Source organism: Trachinotus anak, unplaced genomic scaffold, assembly GCF_046630095.1.
Source record: "Trachinotus anak isolate AG129_WGS33_773 ecotype Australia unplaced genomic scaffold, CSIRO_AGI_Tana_v1 ptg000010l, whole genome shotgun sequence".
NCBI classification, from domain to species: Eukaryota; Metazoa; Chordata; class Actinopteri; order Carangiformes; family Carangidae; genus Trachinotus; species Trachinotus anak.
The window spans coordinates 20,139,865-20,160,609 of record NW_027273861.1 but is presented as its reverse complement, the minus strand read 5'-3'; the positions used below and the strand labels follow the sequence as shown (position 1 = coordinate 20,160,609).

General features: G+C 37.6%; 2 protein-coding genes across 5 annotated transcripts in view; both read right to left on the bottom strand.

Moving 5' to 3' along the window:
• arid3a (AT-rich interactive domain 3A) overlaps nt 1-6,123 on the bottom strand; it is a 48,379-nt gene extending 42,256 nt beyond the window's left edge. For 2 of the 4 annotated variants that reach the window (XM_071486029.1, XM_071486028.1), the window contains exon 1: nt 5,793-6,123. The gene's annotated coding sequence lies outside the window, so the exon portion shown is untranslated. Of the gene's footprint in view, nt 1-5,179; nt 5,767-5,792 lie in introns of those variants that run through there. The other 2 variants (XM_071486030.1, XM_071486031.1) reach the window with 1 other exon arrangement.
• A 5,358-nt stretch (nt 6,124-11,481) lies between these two features.
• r3hdm4 (R3H domain containing 4) lies at nt 11,482-20,533 on the bottom strand. Its single transcript, XM_071486027.1, has 8 exons — nt 20,361-20,533; nt 18,492-18,649; nt 18,122-18,243; nt 17,348-17,465; nt 17,172-17,257; nt 16,562-16,647; nt 15,200-15,255; nt 11,482-14,630 (listed from the first exon to the last, which is right to left on the bottom strand). Exons 1-8 carry the CDS (start codon nt 20,399-20,401, stop codon nt 14,527-14,529), a joined length of 771 nt encoding a protein of 256 aa, XP_071342128.1. The 5' UTR covers nt 20,402-20,533; the 3' UTR covers nt 11,482-14,526.
• Nucleotides 20,534-20,745: the final 212 nt, after the last annotated feature.

Below are 20,745 nucleotides of genomic sequence, written 5' to 3'. Positions count from 1 at the left end.
GGCATTCAACCCCAAGTTAAATCAACACTTTATGGACACAATCTTGATATAAGGTGAACAACCTAAGCTTTTCAAACATAGTGCAGGGTTATTGTACTGAACTGCATTACAGCAGTTATTGTATCCATTACCTGCACATTTCTATTCATTTTTACTCAATATCGTAGCTTCCTATTGATATAATAAGTCAGTTTAACCAGAAACCCAGAAAACCGTGTGATAACTCTATAGGAGAAAAACATTTACTAAACTGAACTTTGTTAATGTTATATTCAACTACTTTTGCGGTTTATGTCCTACTTTAATACCTCTAAATTTAATTTGTATACAAGTAATTTCTGTTTTTATGATTATGTGAGCTGCAGAAACAGCCCACCAAGTCAAATACCTGTGTGAAACATGACTTTGCTATAAAAAGTGAGAATTCAGGGGGCTGCATGTTGCTGCTTGCAGAGTTCAATGCATTTGCTATTGTAGCTGTGGACTGACGGTATGATGACATTTCCTCTAGTGCGGGAGGGGTATGGGAGTTCATTTTCATTGAATGGCATGAACGTCCCAAACTGGATTAACTTGTTGGTTTATATGGTGACTGTGTGGTCACGTCATTGCATTGTGATGTTTAACAATCAAGTCTTTTGTCTGCTGAGAGGTGATGGATGAGTGAAAATCTTAGATAAAGCACTCTGTGTATTGTACATAGAGACATCCAGAACAAAAATGGTCACTTCTGTGCTAAATGTGGGTTATCATTTCATGGTCAGGTGCTCTGCCTAATAAAACCTGGCTGCTATGTCTGCTCACGAGGGATGCATATCTTTTGGCAAGGATCTGATTAAATTAGATCTTGATTGCTTGGGAAGGCTGCCAGCACCAGCAGATGAAAATATGAAACACAAATGCAGCTGGTTTGATGGACATGTCAGCATGGTGTGCTGGTATCCAGGCAGACAAGTACCAGGATAGATCACGTAGACTAGCATACGACCCTGTGTCAGCCACTGACTGAATACGCAGAGCCTACAACTGTCCCAGCAGCCTGGTTGAGAAACTGTAGGGCATCCCAAAACCTCAGACCCTGCTCTCTGCCTGCGTCACCATCAGCCCTGCTGGGATTCCCCCGTGGCTCCGGCCCAAGCACTGAAGTAACTTGTGAGTTTTTTTCCTGCATTTTTGGCAGGATAACAAAGTTCAAAGCTCCACGTGCTGTGCAGGCCCTTCACAAATGTTGCTTTTGGCAGAGGAACAGCTGAAAGCCGGCCAAGCCACGCTGCTTCCCACTTCTTTAATGGCAGGAAAGCTTGTGGTGTGCAGCAGTTGCATTCACAGCCATACAATTCATGCTGATATTTACAGGTGTGTTACTGAAACACTCTGACACAATGTAGGCCTTAAGCCCACGCCCTTAAGCCTCGAGGAAGATTTGAATGTAGTGACAACATAAAAGCAGCCTTTATAACCCTGTAGAGGATTACGGTTTGAGAATAAAAACACAAACAGGCGTCAGACCTGTTTGTCTTGCCTGTGCATGTTTGTCTGTCATTAAGTCACAGCCACTAACCTGTTTAGTGGCAAACTGCTAGTGACCACAGCTCTCTTAGCTATAATGCTCAGAGGCAAACTAAGCAAGCTCTTTGCATATTACACTCAATGCTTCCAAATGTTGTTCAAATACCTTTGGGCTGAGATCAAATGTCTGTGATGACAGGAAGCTGTGTGGATTTCTGCTTGTAAAGGTTTGAATGACAGCACAGCCCGCCTTGCATCTATATGTACATTGAACAAACTCAAACACACTGAGGTGTGAATTTACTAACATCACCAGCCTCTCAGACAACAAGCAGAACTCGTGCTCTGAACATGACTAATACACAGGTCTTTGTGTGAACCTGACTTGGTTTCAATACAGATCACACCAAACACTTGATTAGAGAAGAGGCCACAGGGACCAGTTTACATGTCAGGAGAGGGAAGGCGCAACAAATGCACTCTGGAGAACTAAGAACAACAAGACAGAAAGTAGACATACTGCCATAAAGCAAAGCCATGATAAGACTGACGTGACCAATGGGCAAGCAGAAATAACATGTGACGACTACAGCGAGACTGATATCAAGCTTTCATCACAAGTGCACCGGTGATATGATGCTCAAAAGCCAATTTTGGACCCCAATAGCTCTGCAAGTAACAATTCATTTCATTATTGATTCGTCTTTATTGATTATTTTTTTTAATGATTTGTTTATTGAGCTTCTAAATTGTAAGAAAATAGTGCAAAACGCCTATAAATTTGATCAAATTATGCAGTAAATTCTTGAAATTTCTTTCTTCATCTGACAGTCTAAAACCCAAAGACACTGGAGAAGCTTTAATCAGTGAGTGATGGGCTTTTTCCTTCCTCTTCTTTTTTTTTTTTTTTTTTGGATTAATAATTGATGATGACTGATTAAATGGTCTTTGGTTAATTTTCTGCTGACCAACCATTTCAGTATGACATTCAATTTTTATAAATCAAATCCTTTTGAAGGAGTTGATCTTATTACAGCACTTCATTGTTCAGTTAAGATTTCTTTCTAGTGATATGTCAACTGTCACGGAGGCTTATCCTCCACAATGAGAACTTTTTTAGGGCAACATTTGCAACTTTTGTTATCTTCAGATATTTACAAATTCACTTTGATATCAGATTCTGTCTAAAATTATCAATATCAATGAGCTAAAATGTTTACAAGCACTATTGATGATTCTAATAAGCTTTAGCTTTAGAAACCTGCAGCTTTTAAGCCTTGACAGACATAATAATCAAGCTATATTATGATAGTTTATCAACCAAAATCCTATGATTTGTGAGATCACAATATTAATATCATATTTATATTTTGCCAGCGCAAGGTTTGCAGCTACTTCAACATGTCCCTCTGACGTGAAATGACAGCAAAGGCATCAGTTCTTCAATTCAAGAGCAAAAACAAGCGTGTTTATCTAGTTTTGTAACAAGGAGAGTTGCTCATTAAAGCCAACCTACATTATGCAAAAGCAAGGGGAGGCCTTTTAAGACCTGAACTTGATCACCGGCCATACGTTTCTAATCCACTATGGGCCAATTACAATGCAAACACCCCCCTGCCCGCTGGCTGCAGCGGTGGTTCTCTCCATTGGAAACACTGAGCTGGCGCAGTTGGCTAGTGACGGTCAGAGGAAACCATATGCCAGATTGGTCCAAACAGATTAGTGTGGCAATTTCTAGGCAAGCCTCTAAGATGATTGGAGGATGGTGAGGTGCAGGGTGCGATAAGGGCCTGGAAATCTCTCTTAAGAATTTCAGTGCTTAATAATCACATTGAGAAGCTGCAGGTGGCAAGTTCTCCTATAGAACATCTCACTGATTCTTTCCCTTTGTCAGCCACAATTTTAAGAAGTTATACATACTTAGACTTGGAAGACAATGGGTGTAAAATAGAAACTTGCCCACTCAAAATGATGTATCAAGTCAAATTTTAAATGTAGTCACGCCTGCAAATTAGTGGTTCCCTGTCTAAGTGCCGGGTAGCATAAGAAACCAGGCGGAGTAAATCCTGCCCTGTTTGTGACCAATGACTGGTGGTAAATCCCCACAAAGCATGAAAAGCCTCTTTTCAAATTGTTAAGCTATAAAAATCTAAAGTAAACTTTCAAGTGAAGAGACTCTTCAAATTTCTGGTTCAGGTTTTAAGGTTTCAAAATCTCATTTCCTCATCAATTTGTGATGTTACAGGAAACCTTATGTTAAATAAACTTTCCTCATGCTAAGGACATTTCACAACAGTGTTCCTGTTATCTTACACAGTAGAATGAAAAATATGGGCCAATATCTTGTATCCTACTGACATGACCAAATGTTAATGTTCATTTTGCCAAACATTTTCTGAATAAGTGGAGAAGTCACTAAAGCCACATTTAGATCAGACCAGGACAATGAAAATCTCTACTGAAACCAGTGGTTGACTGATAACCCAGTAGTTTTCAGGACATGCATGTTTAAAAGTCATTAAGACAAAGTACTATAAAAGCTTTAAAATCAAACCAGCTTCCTGTGTCTGTACTCCCCCACCCCCACTACTTGGTGAGAAACTACAATGTCAACCACAAACCAAATGCTAGTCAGTATTGGTTGTGGCTGTGAGGTTTGTCAGCTTGGCATAACCAACCAGACTCCTGAAAAATACAGTACAAAGACCTCTTGAGCCCCCCCTTAATGTCTGTTGATGTCATAGAGAGGAATCCACAGCTTATTAGCTACGGTGGATTTTCCCACCAGACTTCTGTGGTACTGAACACATTCATTGTGTCCATATCGCTCCCCTGACATGTTGGACTTGTCCTGTGGATGTTTTGACTTGATTTGTCTTGATCTCAGCCACTAACAGATGCTGACAGACTCTATTATCCGCCTACTCCACCTTTGTTTTGCACTTACAAAGAACAATTTAAGGGATTTCACCAGTGAACAACTCTCAGATACAGAAGTTAGAGTGGGACAGATCTGCACCTGTGTTGATCCTTAAGACTTGTTTTTACATCTTTAAATACATGTCAACTCCACATGACTGAACTGGATTTCAATTTTCTCAGATTTTACTCTTATGTTTAGAACCGGTCTTCCAAAACCAATTTTACCACAATATTACATCATAATGAATACGTGAGCACAGCTGCAACCAAAACTATTTTTTACTATCTTTTAGTGTGCTGATTATTTTCTCGACCAATCGTTTAGTCTGAAAAATGTGAAAAATGTCAGAAAATAGGAATAAAAAAAAAAAAAAAATCTATCTCAGTTTCTCAGAGTGCAAATATGGCTTCAAAAGTCTTGTTTCGTCTTATCTGACGAGAGTTGCATGATTGATCGATTATCAAAACATTTGCCAATTACTTTCATGAGTTAACACCCGAATTAACCTACAATCTCTACTTTGACCCCCCAACCAAACTATTTCTTAAGGCCCAGTTGTGGATGCTGTGACATGCACTGACTTTTACATCCGATACATTGCACAATCATCCAGTGGGTGTTTCTAGTGGCATTTGTAAAACTAAAAAAACATGTTGGGCCCAAATTACGCAGTCAGATTGTACAGTACGTACCACGACTGTGAGCGTTTTAAATTAACTTCAAACAATTTCACCTGTAAATCCTTACCAGCAAACACATGAGCCATTTGTTTATCCTCTGGCTAAAGCACCGGATAATACGGTAAATAATCAGCTTGTAATGCTAACTGCAGTAGCTAGCCAGGTTACGGTTTTAACGTTTGTTACGAGTTTTGCGTAAAATCAAGTTAACGGTCGGAATTCGGTCTTTCATACCTGACAGTAAACACGGGCGGCGCTAGCTTACAACATTATTTATTTTTTTACTCCACTTCGTTTAAAATTAGGTAAAACAACCGAAAACTTACTAAAAATAAACAAACAAACAAAACAAACAAAAAAACAAACAAAAAAAAATCAAACCACCCCCTCTTCCGTTTCATTTTACTACAAGAAATAGTGCCACTACACTTAGGCGTAGGTAAAATTACACTCTTTGGGTGACATATGGCAGTCGAGTCCATCCGCTACCTTAGCAATATCCTATTGATCAGGCGATGTGATAACGTATCGATTAAAAAAAAAAAAAAAAGCTACCCCGGTCCTGTTAGTAGGGAGTTAAAGCTGAAATCGCTTGGAGGAAGACATTTACATACATGCTTTACACGCCCGTACATGAGGAAACAGAGTAAACAACAAAATAAAACGAAATATAAACTTACCACATCGGCTTCCGTTTGCTTTTTTCTTCTCTCTTTGGAACCGGAAGAAACATTCCTGTTTTCCCCGTCTGTGAATCCAGTCTCCCCTTTCGATTACAAACAGAGAAAAAAGCACCGAAAAGATGAACAGGAAAGGTGGTTCGTGTGTTTATCGGCGAGAAATGAAGCAGTTTCATGTGACTGCATGATATCCACGCATTCGGCTTTTGCGTGTGATTGTGTTTTCACAGTTTGAGAGCCCGCATCGCGCAGACAGACAGCGAAAGAGAGGCGTGGAGAGTCTCCGGGCTGCTCAGTCACATCATTGGTTGACAAACAGCAATCAGATGCAAATTCCTAACCTCTGAATCAGCAGGGGCCAGCCCCCCCATATACCCCCCACCCTCCGGCCGCAGGGGATGTCGGTAAATGCAAGGGTGTGAAAAAAGTAAATACAGCCGCAAACAAAAATGGCTTTTTTTTTTTTTTTTTTTGCTGTGTTATGTTATTTTCAATTTAATTAATTAAAAAAATATGGGAAAAATTAATAGTAATTCTGGCAGGTGCTAAAAGTTTAGGCAACATACAGAACATACACACAGTGTCTTTCTGTTTTTGATTTAGCTTTTTTTTTTTTTTTTTACCTAATCACTTCAAGTTGCAAATTTCGTGATATTCCATATACTTAATCCTCTGAAAATACTAAAATCAACAATGAACTGTTCCTATTAAGAATCTCTAATATACAGTATCATATTTCTCCATGCCATGAAGCTCAATTGTTGTCCTTCATTATGAAGAACATAGACACAATTTTGAGTCAGTCCAACATTTGCCATCTCTACTAGCACTCCAAATCCGCAGCAGAAAATAGTGCCCTGCAAATACACTATTCACTCTAGGTTGGTTAAAATCTAAAAACCACAGTGACCATATTAGTAAATTGTTTAGCTTTTTTTTTTTTTAAAAAAAGAAAGTATATATTATTACCAATTTTTAAAGTCTTTGATGGAATTTTATTATAAGCAAAATCAAGAAAAATACTAGCCTTATCCTATAAGATTTACCCATGGGTTTTCAATGATATTCAAGTCAGAGGATGGTGATGGGACTGCCAACCCAAAAGACGATTTAATTTTTCAAAATATTTACACCCAGTGAATTAGAGACTACATCTTCACTCCCACAGTGTTCACAAACACAAGGCAAAACGAGCAAGCAAAACAACAAACCAAAAACCTGACAGTGATCAAGTTAACACAATTACAGATGATATACACAATCTTGATACAATAAGGTGAGATATGATAACCTGACTATAACTTAGACAATAACCTATTTCCATTTCTTGACTGACTGCAAGACATTGGCAGATATCTAGTTCAACCCATTCTTCCCTCGATCCGTGCAATAGTTCCTGGACTCCGAAAGGAGTCACAATATCCTGATGTATATAATAAGATTATTTAGGGGATAAGAAAGAAACAGTTACACAAATTATTAGATCTGGAAATCTGAATTAATTAGAGATTATGATATAATAATTGAAACATTTCTCAGCTGTGATAATTTGTTGCTTTTCTTTGTCTTAAGTAACATTAAACTCAATATTTTCAGCGTTAGTCTAGATTAGAGTTTAGTCAAACAAAACAAGCAATTCCATTACCATATATGAATAAAACAATCTGCAGCTCAATCAGTAATGAAACTAGTTGTTAGATGCAGCCCCACAAATGATGTTGATTTATTTACTGGAGTTCTTCTTATTAATGTTTTGTTTTGTCTGCTGACCAGACTACGATGTTGAAACAAAGACAAAGACATGCAAATTATGTTAACTGGAAACTCTAAATTGTGAAATTGTGAACTCTAAGTGAACTCCAAGTGTGAATTAGAACGTGAATGGTTGTCCATGTCCCTATAAGGATAAGCCTTATGGCTAATGAATGAATGAATGAATGAATGAATGACTGAAGTAAACATATGGCTTCATTTCAAGGGGTCTCAAGCTGAAACAGTTGGGTACCACTTACATATGTTTTAGAGAGGTTCAGGGACAAAAAGCTAATCATTATGAAGATTCCCATGTGATGATCTAAAAAATCAAAAGGTTTTAAACTGTAAGACGATCCAGTTGGCATAATTGTTTTCTTCCAATCAAGACACTAAACAAGCTCAGAGGGTTAAATTCAGCCCAAAATCATTGTACATTTACAGCATATTTTCATATATATATATAAATTTGTACAGTGCAACTTGCAGTGTTTGTCATGGAACTTACAGTAAATCATATGTTGTGTTTACATTTCCTCTCAATGTTGATTTTTAGTGACGGTCCCCCAGTGGAGAGCCCCCTGTTCAGCAGGGAGGCTGGATGGTAGAATTAGTGTTTGGGATGAAACATGCATACAATAAGCAATAAAAATGAAGCCTAACAACTCAGCTCATCTGATTTCACCAGCTACAATATTATGATATATACTGTTATGGTTAATTTAGTTTTATTTAAATCATTGATACAGTTTTCTTTCATTTCAATAAGCTTCACAAAACTCATTTTGAAAACATGAAGGTGGAAAAGTAGTTGATTGAGCTGCTGGGAACTCACCTAAAGTCAACTTTTTACTTTCAGTATACGATACGCAGTCGAGCCCTGCAAACTGATGAATGAGTTAGAGTGAGAGTCTAAGTCCATTATTGATTTAAAAGATAAGATTGTGACTGAGTTGTCACCAAAAGTGATGGAAACTGTCGCTGTTGGTTGTATTTAATACAGAACTGGAGACTTCACCTTAAATAAAGTGACAGATCCGTCATGTAGCTGTCTCTTTTTTATGCTTGATCAAAATAAATCCACTAAAATGCTATTTGCGTTCAAACTGCATTCAACACATTGTCATATATATATATATATATATATATATATATATATATATATATATGTATAAATCACAATTCAAGGACCTTGAGATGCCCTACACCAAAAATGAAAAGTTTAGTACACCTGTAACCAAGGCTGGATTACCAACAGGGCCCCCAGAACTCCCAGAAGCCCCAGATTTACTCAATATTATCTGGGTTTACATAATTTGATTGCAAATTTGTCAAAATTGTTATAAATTGTTTTTCTGTCAAGAAATTAACACACAGAAAAGCTGAGGCAAGGTTGCATTATTCCACCATGGGGTGGGCTGTAAACCTGCAACCAACGATTATTTTCATTATCAGTACATCTGACAATCCTTTTCATTGATAATCAATTGCTCCATCCACAAAATGTCTGAAAATAGTGAATAACAACATATTCAAAGTCAAATTGTGTTTTTCTTTTGCTCTGATAATTAAAACCAAAGGTGTTTGCCAGGGAAAACTGGCAGTTAAGACTTAAACTATGAATCAGTTACCAACCAGAGCACTGGAGCTCTGGTTGGTAACTGAATGTCATGTTTCGTGGATGTTAATAGACGGGGCTCCTCTTGGAGATTAATCCAGCCATGACTATGATTCAATAATTTAATGAGCTGTTTTCCAACTTAATTGAGGCAAACGTCTGTTTAGGTGTCACATATTGACATCTCCTGTTGGACAGAGAAAACTAATAACATGCTTGAGAGTTGAAACATAAAAAAAAGGTAAACAGTAGTAGTAGTAGTATTTTCTGTCCTCATCCCACAATTGTTGACAGCTTTCAAAAGTCACCAGCCCTGTCATCTGTCTCCAGATATGATTTTACATTGAACACAGGCTGGTTGCAGCTGCTTACTAAAAAAAAGAGCCCAAAGATATTTAAAACAGAAAAACGATCCTCCCTCTGCCTCGTCAGAAGTAATAGGATCCTGGAAAGAAGTGTGGTTGTGGCCCTGACAGTGAGAGATGAAATTAAAATCAAAAGCGTCTCTGTGGTGATGAAAGCTTTAATTTCACAGTTGATACCAAAATGATTAAAGATGACTGATGTGTTTCAGCTTGAGTTGATCTTTGCCAGGGTGAGGTCAAACACAGGAAATGATGCATCAAAAATCAAGAAAGCATCGCTGATAGGGACAGTGTATGAGAACACAACCTCGTGCAACATATTCTTTCACTATTAGAAATAATCAGGTGTCCAGACAAAAGGTGAAGTTTTAATCACTTCAGGTTGATGTTTTGATGTTCGGTCAGTTTCTGAAAGAATTACTAATGAATCTCAAGTATTCTTGGTGTGACTTTAATCTTCTTACTGTGTATAACATAAACAGAACAGGAACACGTTGCATTGTATTTCTGTTTTCATGTACATACTTGGACTTTGTGTTATAAAGTTAATGCAAAATAGTTTCCTTTGCATATTTAAAGTATTCAGATTTCTCAAAATGTGTTATGATAAACTGATTAATTTGTGTTCTGAAAGTATAATAAATAATGTAAATAAATGCTTAAGTTTATGTTTCAATATGGAGCCGGATTCTTATATTTAAAACTTTTTTAAACAAGCAGTACAAGGGATAGACAAACATTTCACAACTGGAGAGACCTTAATATTAAAGTTGATATGTACTGTAAATAACACTGCAAAGGTGGGTCATATTCAGCTGAATACAGATTAGCAGTATCTGTTGACCCTCTAGATACTGCATATGGTTTTCATATTCATGGTTGCTGTTTCAAGGCCCTTTTCTGCTTCTGAAATAGAATAAAATAAAAAAATGAAATAAAAAAACAAAAACAAACAATGTCATCTATCACCTATAACACACCATTTTTCAAAGCTGGTGCTGTGAAAAGCTCTTTGACAGCTCCAGTCTTTAAAACTACAAACTACATGTGCGCTCTGATCAATTCAGACCCTTGTGCTCACTAATGACCTGTATTTCTTTGCACTAGTACGCCATCTATTGGTAAGAATCGAGTAAATCAACACAATTTTCATACTAAAAATACCACTATCATGTAAATAAAAAATACAAATATATATATATATATATATATATATATATATATATATATATATATATATATATATATATATATATATATATATATGAGGCTGAGAGAAACTTGCCTTAAATCAAAGTATTCTGCAGTTGCGTGGTTAAACCAATATTTTAGGATTTTCATCAGAGAATCAAAGGATTCTGCTGAATCTATTTTCCAGAATCTGTTTCCTGAAATTTCCAAATTTCTTGTTTCTAGACTTGCATTCACACCTTCATGAGTGAATCTGAACATAATGTGCAGTCTGCTTGTACTCTTTATAGCTGAGAACCATATCATGACTCAGCCAAAAGACTGTATAGTCATGTGCTCAAGCACACAACATGAAACTCACAGAAATTATTATGAGCAAAGAAAATGTGGTCAGACAGCAACCTCAGTAATTTCACGTGGGCGACAAACAGTGGTGGAAAATGACTAAATACATTTAATACATCAATCATAAAAATCCATTAACATAAAATATAATACACTGAAATACAACATATACTTTTACTTTTCATACTTTCAGTACATTTTGTTGCTAATATTTCTGTATTTTTACTTTTGGATGACTGATTTTTAATCAGGTATTTCTGAAGAGGGGTACTGATACTTCTACTGAAGTAGTAGATTTATCTACTTCTTCTACCACTTATAACAGACTGGCTGGAGCTGATATTTAAAAGTTCATGAAATTAATCAAGAAAATTGAAGACTTAGTGTATCACTGAATTACAAAGGTAAAAAACAGAAGTGCAGTTAAACTGACATTTATTAAAACCATATTTTCAGACATGGCTTTCAACATTTTTAAGTAAAAAGTACACAATGACATGAGAAAAAAATATCTTAAATCCTTTAATAGTTGCAGTGATAACTATAAATAGGTACCGTAGCACATGTCATTATATACACAAAGATGTTACAGTCTAGTGTATAAAGCTTTCAGACGATTACAGGATTTTTCAATCCAAATGTTGGCACAAGTCAATTATCTGAGTTCATTATATACAGCGCAACTACTTCAACAGGTATTTAAAAAGTTGGCAGTGCCAAACAAGTTCATCTTGATGAGAGTATACAGTACACAGAAAATGACACCATGCGAAATCACCGCATGACATTCAGAGTGAGAAATTGGAAGCCTGAGAAGTTGGATTTCCACACAACAAATGCACAAACTTTGGTTGTTGACAAAATGCACCAATAGGTCAAGTTTTGTTACACTGCAGACAACAGCATAAAAAAAGAAATCAGGGATAACATTTTTTTTTTTTAAACAACCTGGATAAGTGTTTCCAAAATCTCATCAAGTACAAATGTAGAAATACATGTACAGAAAAAACACAGAAACTTGTGTAAGGCAGAAGTGCTTTTCTGGGGTTGTAAATGTTAATATTGAGATGAAACACATCCAAGAGTAAAAACTCAGCAGGTTTTTACCATCAAAACACCTTATTAGTAGTTATTTCTCCATTAGTGTAACACATCTACTGTTCATACAGTATACCTTCAAACCATAGTACCACTTCATGTAAGACAGAGGCTGTTAAAGTTGTAGTTTTGTGTGAAGAGTGAACTGAGTAAACATTGTGCATGTTGCAAAAAAATCCATCAATAAATGTAAAAGTACAGGGATGCTAACATTTTTAACAAGAGTATAGTTCCTTATTTTGTCTTTGAATATTGACTGAAATAACATTTACACCTTGTCTACGCTGGTGTGCAGTGAAAGCAATGTATCAGCCACACAAGAGGAGCAGCTACAGCTGTCTGCCAGTGTCTACACTGGATCTGTGCAGTCACAGCGCTGTTATACAGTTACATAATTAAGCCTAAAGTGGAAAAAAAAAGCATAAGAAATACTGTCTCATGTCACAGTTGTGATGCAGTCTGCGCTCAGTTGTTTCTAAGTTGTTACTCTATCAGTGTCAACAGTTTGGTTGGTGTAAAGTAAATGTATCTCTCAGATGATAAGTGAAAAAATGCAGGTGAAACACGTCCAGTGTAGACAAGGCCAGACAAAGCTAGCAGAGAAAGAAGCGTAGAAAGAAATCCCCAAAGCAGATCCTGAAGAAAGTCTACCTAAAGAACAGGTCTCTTCTAATACATAACAAAGAGATGATTATAAAAGAATGACTTTACTTCCCAAGCATATTAGAAGCTGTTATTTTACACCCTTGAAGACAGACATTTACTTCTTTACCTATGATGATAATTGATGTGTCTGCGCACACAATGTAGAGATTATTAATATTCATGCTTCATACCTCACTACTTACACAAATCCTCCAGGCTAATCCCTCAGGCAGTAATGCGTCTCCTGATGCATTAGAGCGCCTTCTTCCGTCTTAGCACCTTTACAAACTGTCATTTATTATTAGACCTACAGGGTCCATACAGCCTGAACAGAGCTGAGACTTCATGCAGTGGAAATGGGTTCCAAGTAAACTTTCCATTCATTTTTTTGTTTTTTACTTTATTGTCATTATTTACTCTTATGAAGTTGTGCTTTACTGAAATGAATTAACAGATATGAGTCCTCCCCGTTACCATGTTACCATTACAAACTCCAAACTTGTGCAGTTGTTAGAGCAATGTTCATATTAGATGATATATTTTAGAAACCTGTTAAAAATCATTAGGGATATAATGATGGAAAATTAAGTATTGACACTGTCATCATGTTAAGGCGCCAGTGATTGTGTAAGTTTACTGCATGTCACACTGTGTGCGATTGGTCTACTAAAATCTCTGTCCCTATTTGTGTCAGACTGTAAGATAATAGTACCAATGCATGGTTAAGTGTAGCGCTCTGATGTAAACACAAGAACAGTATATGAGGAGAGGCACACCTAACTTTTTGAAAAAGCGTCTCCACAAGGTTTATTTTTACTGTAGTCTCCATTGTTTTGGTTTGTGTGTGTATGCATGTGTGGTTTTTGTTGTTGTCGTTTTGTAGATGTGAGTCATAGCAGCAGTCACATAGTGAAAATTTGATGCTAAATTTCTGCCACTTTTTTTTTCTCTTTTTTTTTTTTGCTGCAGGCTGGTTGGCAAATCTCTAAATCTGCTGTGAGTGACGTGGCTCACAGTGTCATCTAGGACCACCGTTTTATCAGGTTTCTCTCAAGACTTTGAACTACGTAAATCTCGGATGATCTACAATGTAAAGGGTCCTTTACTCTGAAATGACAAGTGTGCTAGAAGGCAGCAGTATGGTTGCTCTGTGGGGTTACAGAGAGACTGTATGTACAAATCTGATCATGAGATTACCACATTCTCCCAGTGTGAATAATAATTAATCCTCATTATACTAGTATTAATGTAAGCATCTGAAATACTTGGGAAATAATGGGAATTTTAAAGCCCTATATTGTATAAGAAACAGTACTTCATTTGTTCTTAAACTAAATGAAACCATGCAGGCCAATTCATGATGCTGTCTGCCTCAGATGTGTGAGCTGTGCTTTGAGCTGAATGTTAACCCCAGCATATTAACATACGTACAGTTATCAGGCTAACACGCTAATATTTAACATGTAACATTTTGGATGTATGCAAAGCCGGTTTACATAGAGAGATGGGTGAACTCTGATTTGTTTGTGAATTAAATTAATGGAAAATTTACTACAGTAACCAGAGATCAACCAGAAGGAAGCAGGCATCTTTCAGCAGTTTGTGGAGCTTGGAGGACATTACACAGACTACTACATACGGATTGCACACCTTATCTACATCTCTCCGAGCTCCCGCCTGCAGAGGAGCCATGCAGAGGAAACAGGGCCCGGTCCTGGTCTCAGCTCATCTGCTCCAGGTAGGCAGACAGCAGAAGTGTAGGAGGCAGAAACTCTTCTTGTTTGTTCACCACTTCAGTCTGACGTGAGCCTTTATAGTCGGCGCCTGAGGGTCCAACAAACAACACACAGACTTTGATCACTCTCATGTGACTCAAACACATTAAGATAGCTTTGTAAGTCCAAGCAGGCTGCATAAACAGGATTATGTAAACAGAAGTGAAATGATTTTACAAAGATTTCTCTCTAATGCAATTGCTTATGTGCTAGATGGGTCATCTAGCACATATTCAATATTCTAAATGATTCACTGGTGTTTTCAAAATTGAGCTGCCAAAATTTAAGTATTCATTGCTCTGCTCTGTATTTTTTCATCATCAGTGTAGAGAAGCCATGAAACTGAAAAATAACCCACCACACATATTTACTGGTTGGGAAACATTATTGCCTTTGAATGGAGGATTTATTTACAGTATTTATCAGTGAACAAATGTCAATGTCATGGATATTTGAACGGCTGCACACACAAGGAAAAACATACTATACAAATACAAAATTGTTGTGCAATGTTTAGACATGATCATATTTTAGTTGAAAAAACGCTGACTAGTCCGATAGATATTGGTTTTATTATTATATTACTATTACTATTTACTATTATATTATTCCACTCACTTGCAGAGACGAGGTCCATGTACTGGCAGACGGCATGAAGCAGCAGTCTCTCAAAGCTGATTTTACAAACACAAACAAACAAAGAAATGACTTTCTGCTCCTTCCCTCCACAGTGTCCTCACGCTGAGAATTCATTTGCTTGTGTACTGACGCATTTTTCTCCACACAGATCCATAAATATAATGTATGTTTGTGTTAAATGCCACCTTTTTTGACATTCTCTCACATCCTCTTTTTGATTGCAATAAAGTTTTCATGTAATCTAATATAGATTGGTTTTTCAGGTGTGGAAATTGGTAAGTAGGATCCATCAGTCTGGGCTTTCAACCTGGATATTTGCCAGGGAGTGTGTTAACACAGTCCAGGAGGCCGTGTAAGTGGGGTTCTGTTGTTTCAGGCCCTGGCAGTAAGATATGAAACACAATCCAGGAAGCTCAGATTGAGTAACACTTGGAGTTTGAAGGCTTATCAAACAAAACACAGCACAGTGGTTTCTAAAACTCTGAGACAGGATTTATCTTGCGATTATTGCCAGGAAAATGTGTCGGCATGTGTATTTTTTTTTTCAAACAGGTCTGAAGTCAGTCTGAACATGGTTTTATACAGCTCACTGATAAGGGCTGATAGTGAGCACATGTGAGAGGAGTGGAGGTGTGAGAACCTAGAGTCTTAACAATTAACCTTAATCAAACTTGTAACTTTGAAAACATTTCAACATTTTCTCAAACGTTCAATTTTAACTCTCAAAAACTCTGCATGTTTGTAGAAAATAATTATTTCTACGCGCTGGAAGCCTATACAGAATACCAAAAGGGTTCAAGTTAAATTTAACACTTCTTAAGACCTTTTAGTTTTAATAACATGGAATACAATTTATCATCTGCTACCAGTTTAACTATGACTGAAAATCAGAAGGGAAAATGTGTTGTTTACTAATACAGTTTATGATTTCAGCACTTCCCAGCAGTTTATAACATTAATAACAATAACAGTCCTAATGACATAAATAATCAACATTAACAGATGATTAATGGACAATGCGTCCCCTAGCTACGATAGTAGCAGTAGTGACGGTGTTTGTTACAGGTCTGACGGTGCTGACACTCAACCAGCCTCCTGCAGCACAATCTACTGTTACAACAATCCCACTTTTAGTTGAAGTGTAAAATGTCTCCCAACAGCCCACAGAATTTTACGACTAACATTACTGCCTAAGGAAGACAAGAGAAAATATTTAAGATTTTTGTTCATGAATTTTAAGACTTTCACCTTCCAAGGCCTTTCATTAAAGAAAGTGATTTCAGTGCTTTTTAAGCCTTGAGGACCTGCAAATATGTTGAACATATAAAAGAGGATTTCTACCTGCTGGTGAGGTTGGTTGTGTAAACTGAGTGAGGCTGAGCATTGAAGAAGCTCAGGAGATTTTCCTCAAGTACTTCCAGGGTTCCCTGTGAGGACAAAACACAACACAGAGGGTGGCAGGAGGGAAGAGAGGTTAGAGGTTTGATGTACACAACAATCATATTAAGGCTGCAACTGACAATTACTTTTATTAATTAATCTGCTGGTGATTTTTGCTAAGCAATTAGTTGTTTGGAAAATAAAACAGTGAAAAAAATATACATCCCAATTTCCCATAGCCCAGTCCAAAACCCAAAAATATTGAGCAATCAGAAGCTAAATCTGGTTCAGGGTGTTGGTCAATATGATTTTTGCCACACCAGATCAGTGTCACGGTTTTCTAAACAACCCAAAAAAACCAAGGTAGAGATTACATAATTAGCTGACTTAGAGAAAATTAGTCTGCTTTACTTTGATAAATGAAAGAACTGCCTGCTTTTCTCTGTTTTATGTAACTGTAAATTAAACATTTTGGGTTTTGGACTGGTGATCAAACTGAACAAGACGTCACCTTGATCAATGATCAAACATCTACTTTCCAAGCACAATGAGAAGAAGACATGAACCTCACCATAGGGATTTGCTTCCGTCTCAGGGTGGCTCTGAGCCTGCGATCGATTCTCTGGAAGCAGTCCTGAGCACTGAAGGCAGGATTTACTGTGAAGAGATGAGTGATAGTAAACGAAACAGCCGTACTTTAAACAACCGGCCTACAACAACAACAACAACTCAAACTGTGTCACTAACCATTCCTCTGGTCTTTGAGGAGTCGGTTGGTGTTTTTCTTCTTTGCCTCCTCCTGCTCCAGCAGAGACAACAGCCTCTCCTGCTCCTCTCCGGAGCAATTCATGAAGTCATTCCATGGCTATAAGAACAAGACAATAAGATAGATTTGACATCATGTGTAGATCACAGATGCAAGACATGCTGTAATCTGTGTGGTTTTTGCAGAAAGTTTAAAAGACAACAATTCCACCAGTGTGTCAGTATGTCTGCAGAATGCTCTCAATGACATCGGAAAATGGTGCATTTTTTAAAATTTAAAAAAAGGCTTATATAAAAGCTGGGCTGGAATGACCAAAACCTGAGCTAATACCAGAGTATTGCTGGCCAAAAAAGAATAAGCTCTTTTTTACTGGTATTTTTGCAAGTTCAATATGAATCGAACTGATAACATGCTGCCCACAGGAAGTAGTTGTATGCCGTCTGACACTGACAAAAGCTCTAACCCTCCACCATGCACACTGATATCCTGGCACTACACTTATTCAAGACCAAACAGCCACCACACATACAAACAAAATTTTATAGCATTTTTATGAGGATCAGCACAGATGTTGTTCCATCTGTAAGAGCACTAAATGTAACCATTAAACATTCAATTTATCAATAAATAAGATTTTAACGTTTCAGCTATTACAGACATATCACATACATACATACATAGTGCGTAAAAAATGACAGACTGACATGTTTCTCTTAAAATGCCAAGGCAGACGTGTTTACACATAGCTGTCTTACCTCTACGTAGTTTCCATTGGTACAGGCTTCAGTGAAGATGGATGGGATGGCTGGGTTACTGCAAACCTCCAGATCATCTTTGGAGCACTCATCCCTCTCAAGAAGATTAGCAAGAAAGCGCGCTGGTTTTCAGAGAGGGAGAAAAGAGACAAATGGAGAGTGGTGATATAAGCAAAACTTCGGTGACAGATCTATGAATTTAAAGTGGATGTTTGTAGAAACAGAGAATTCAATATAAATGCTCTTTTCCATCATTGAAGGCACCATTTTTCTGATGGTGGCAAAAGAGACTTAAAGGCTCTTAAGGCATAGTACAGCCCGCAGTGGATGACAGCATCTTCTCATCTGGTCGTGTGAAATGAGATCTTACTGTTCTCCTGTCGGCGGAGGCTCTTCTTGCCTTTGGCTCGGGGAGTGAGGTCAGAGTTGCGGATGGCTTGGTTGATAAAGAACTGCTTCTTTTTGGTGGGAGACACTCGCTTGGCGGGAGAGTTTGGCAGGGAGGTGCATTTACGCTCCTCTATCAGGCTGGGAAAACAGACCAACATTCACTTTAGTCAGTAAATATATACACACGCACATGGAAAGTAGTCATTCAGCTGTGTGTTATACAGGCAGACAGACAGAGTGATACTGAGGGCATATGCCATATTATATGGGATGGATGGTGGAGATGGGAATTATTCGCATGTAAATGATGTGAGTGTTCACGTCATATAGATAGTTACAAAGTTGGTCGTGTGAAAATTAAAATATTGTGCCGTGACAATATCAGTTTGGTTTTAATGACACTGAATGACTATGTTTAGTTTTCAGGCACTTACATATTAGAAAGTGCCATTTTGGATATAGGGGACTTTCACAAAAATCCATGTTTCCCAGTTGAAATTATGAATTGGATGTTTACATGAACCCCATTTACAAGTCAGAAACTCATAATTACAGCAACTCCAATATGACACGAACACAGAAACAGAGCAAGACAACAAGCTTTTCTTCTGTCATTAATTTTGCAAAAACGAACTGTTTATTCCTCCACTGCATGTGCTCTGTCTGAATTTGACATTTTTAAGGCCCACAGTTAATGTCATTTTAAAGTAGATGAGGGTCTGGAGCTTCATATTTGAGGTGGACAATGAGTTTGGGTCCTCCTGTCTCTTCAACAATAGCTTACTAATTGTATAATGGCTGGGTGTTGTGTGAAATGGTGTGAAAATTACCATTGCAGCTAAACAGGGCATGCATAATCTTACCATTGCAGATAAACAACATAATGTTATTTGACATGTTATCCAAGGAAAGAAGAGGAAAAACAAACAGCTGTAGTGGCCGTGTATGGACTTCACAGTTGTGTTTTAAGACACTAAAAATTGAATTTTGTGCTCAGTTTCTCTCTTTGAGCCTTGGAGCCTATAGCTTTATCAAAACCACACCTAAATGTGTCATCAGGAGACACAACTACTTTTGCTGTACTGTTCTGCCTGATTTGTTTCTGCAGTATCTTTAAATGGATCAGAGCAATGAGGAGCACCCTGCAGCAGCAGCAGCAGCAGCAGCAGCAGCAGATGTAGGTCAGTGGGCGCCTCTGCTGGGTTTTCTGCCAACTTGCTCAGTGGAAATGCCATTTTTAGCCTGAGCCTGTTAACAAGCAACACTACAGGAACATAATATGTCATCATCTCAGCCTGGCTTATTTAGGTTTGCCTACAATAAAAAAAAACAAAACAAAAACGTATAATGTCAAATTCACTCTGAGATGTACTTGGTTGTAACACAGGTTTTTACAAATATTTAAGATACATATAGCGACTTCCTCTCACTTTTGTAACTTCACCTTTAAATGTTAACAACTACATAATCTATGTAGTGGTTTCCTTGTTGCATGTTGTAAGAAGATGTGTTGTAGGAAAAGCCCAGAGCCGACATGGAAACACCCTGACGTGGTTTAACTGTATGAAATCAAAATACAACAACCAACAAATCCAGGTCGGCTAGATAATGGCTACAAGGATATCGGGGAATTTAACTCAGCAGCCTGCCAAACATAAACATTGACGTTAACCAAACTCGTCCAAACTAACAACTAAGAGTTTTGTCGAGTAGAAAGAGAGCTGGCGGCATATTTGGCTGATATAAACCCGACTACAGCTCCTGGCGTTAACTCAAGCTAACTAGCTGTTAGAATTGCGGCTAATGCTAAATAGCTTGCTAACGTAAGAAACTGGTAATTGTCACTCACATATAATCCTGTTCTTCATTGTTATTTGTCAAAACGACCATCGTATTGGAGCAAAACCGCACGAAAAGAGCCCGCAGCGTGGATCTTTACGGTCAGTGTTGGAAAAATAAACACAGATGAAGTTAAGACAGAGACTGTGTTGACTGTTAGCTGGACAGCCAGTCCTCCCACTACTGACAAAGAGAGGAGAAAAAAAACAGGAGCTCTCACTCCCTCTGCATGTAGTTACACCTGCTGCAACTCTAGAACATCTCATCTCTCCTACATATCACCTCTTGTTACTTCATTTTAACACATTTAAGAACATTTAAGACAGCATGTGTTTTCTTTTTAGATCTTAATTTAACTTTTGTCACGTTTGGTTGTGTCAGGAAAGGGATCTCGG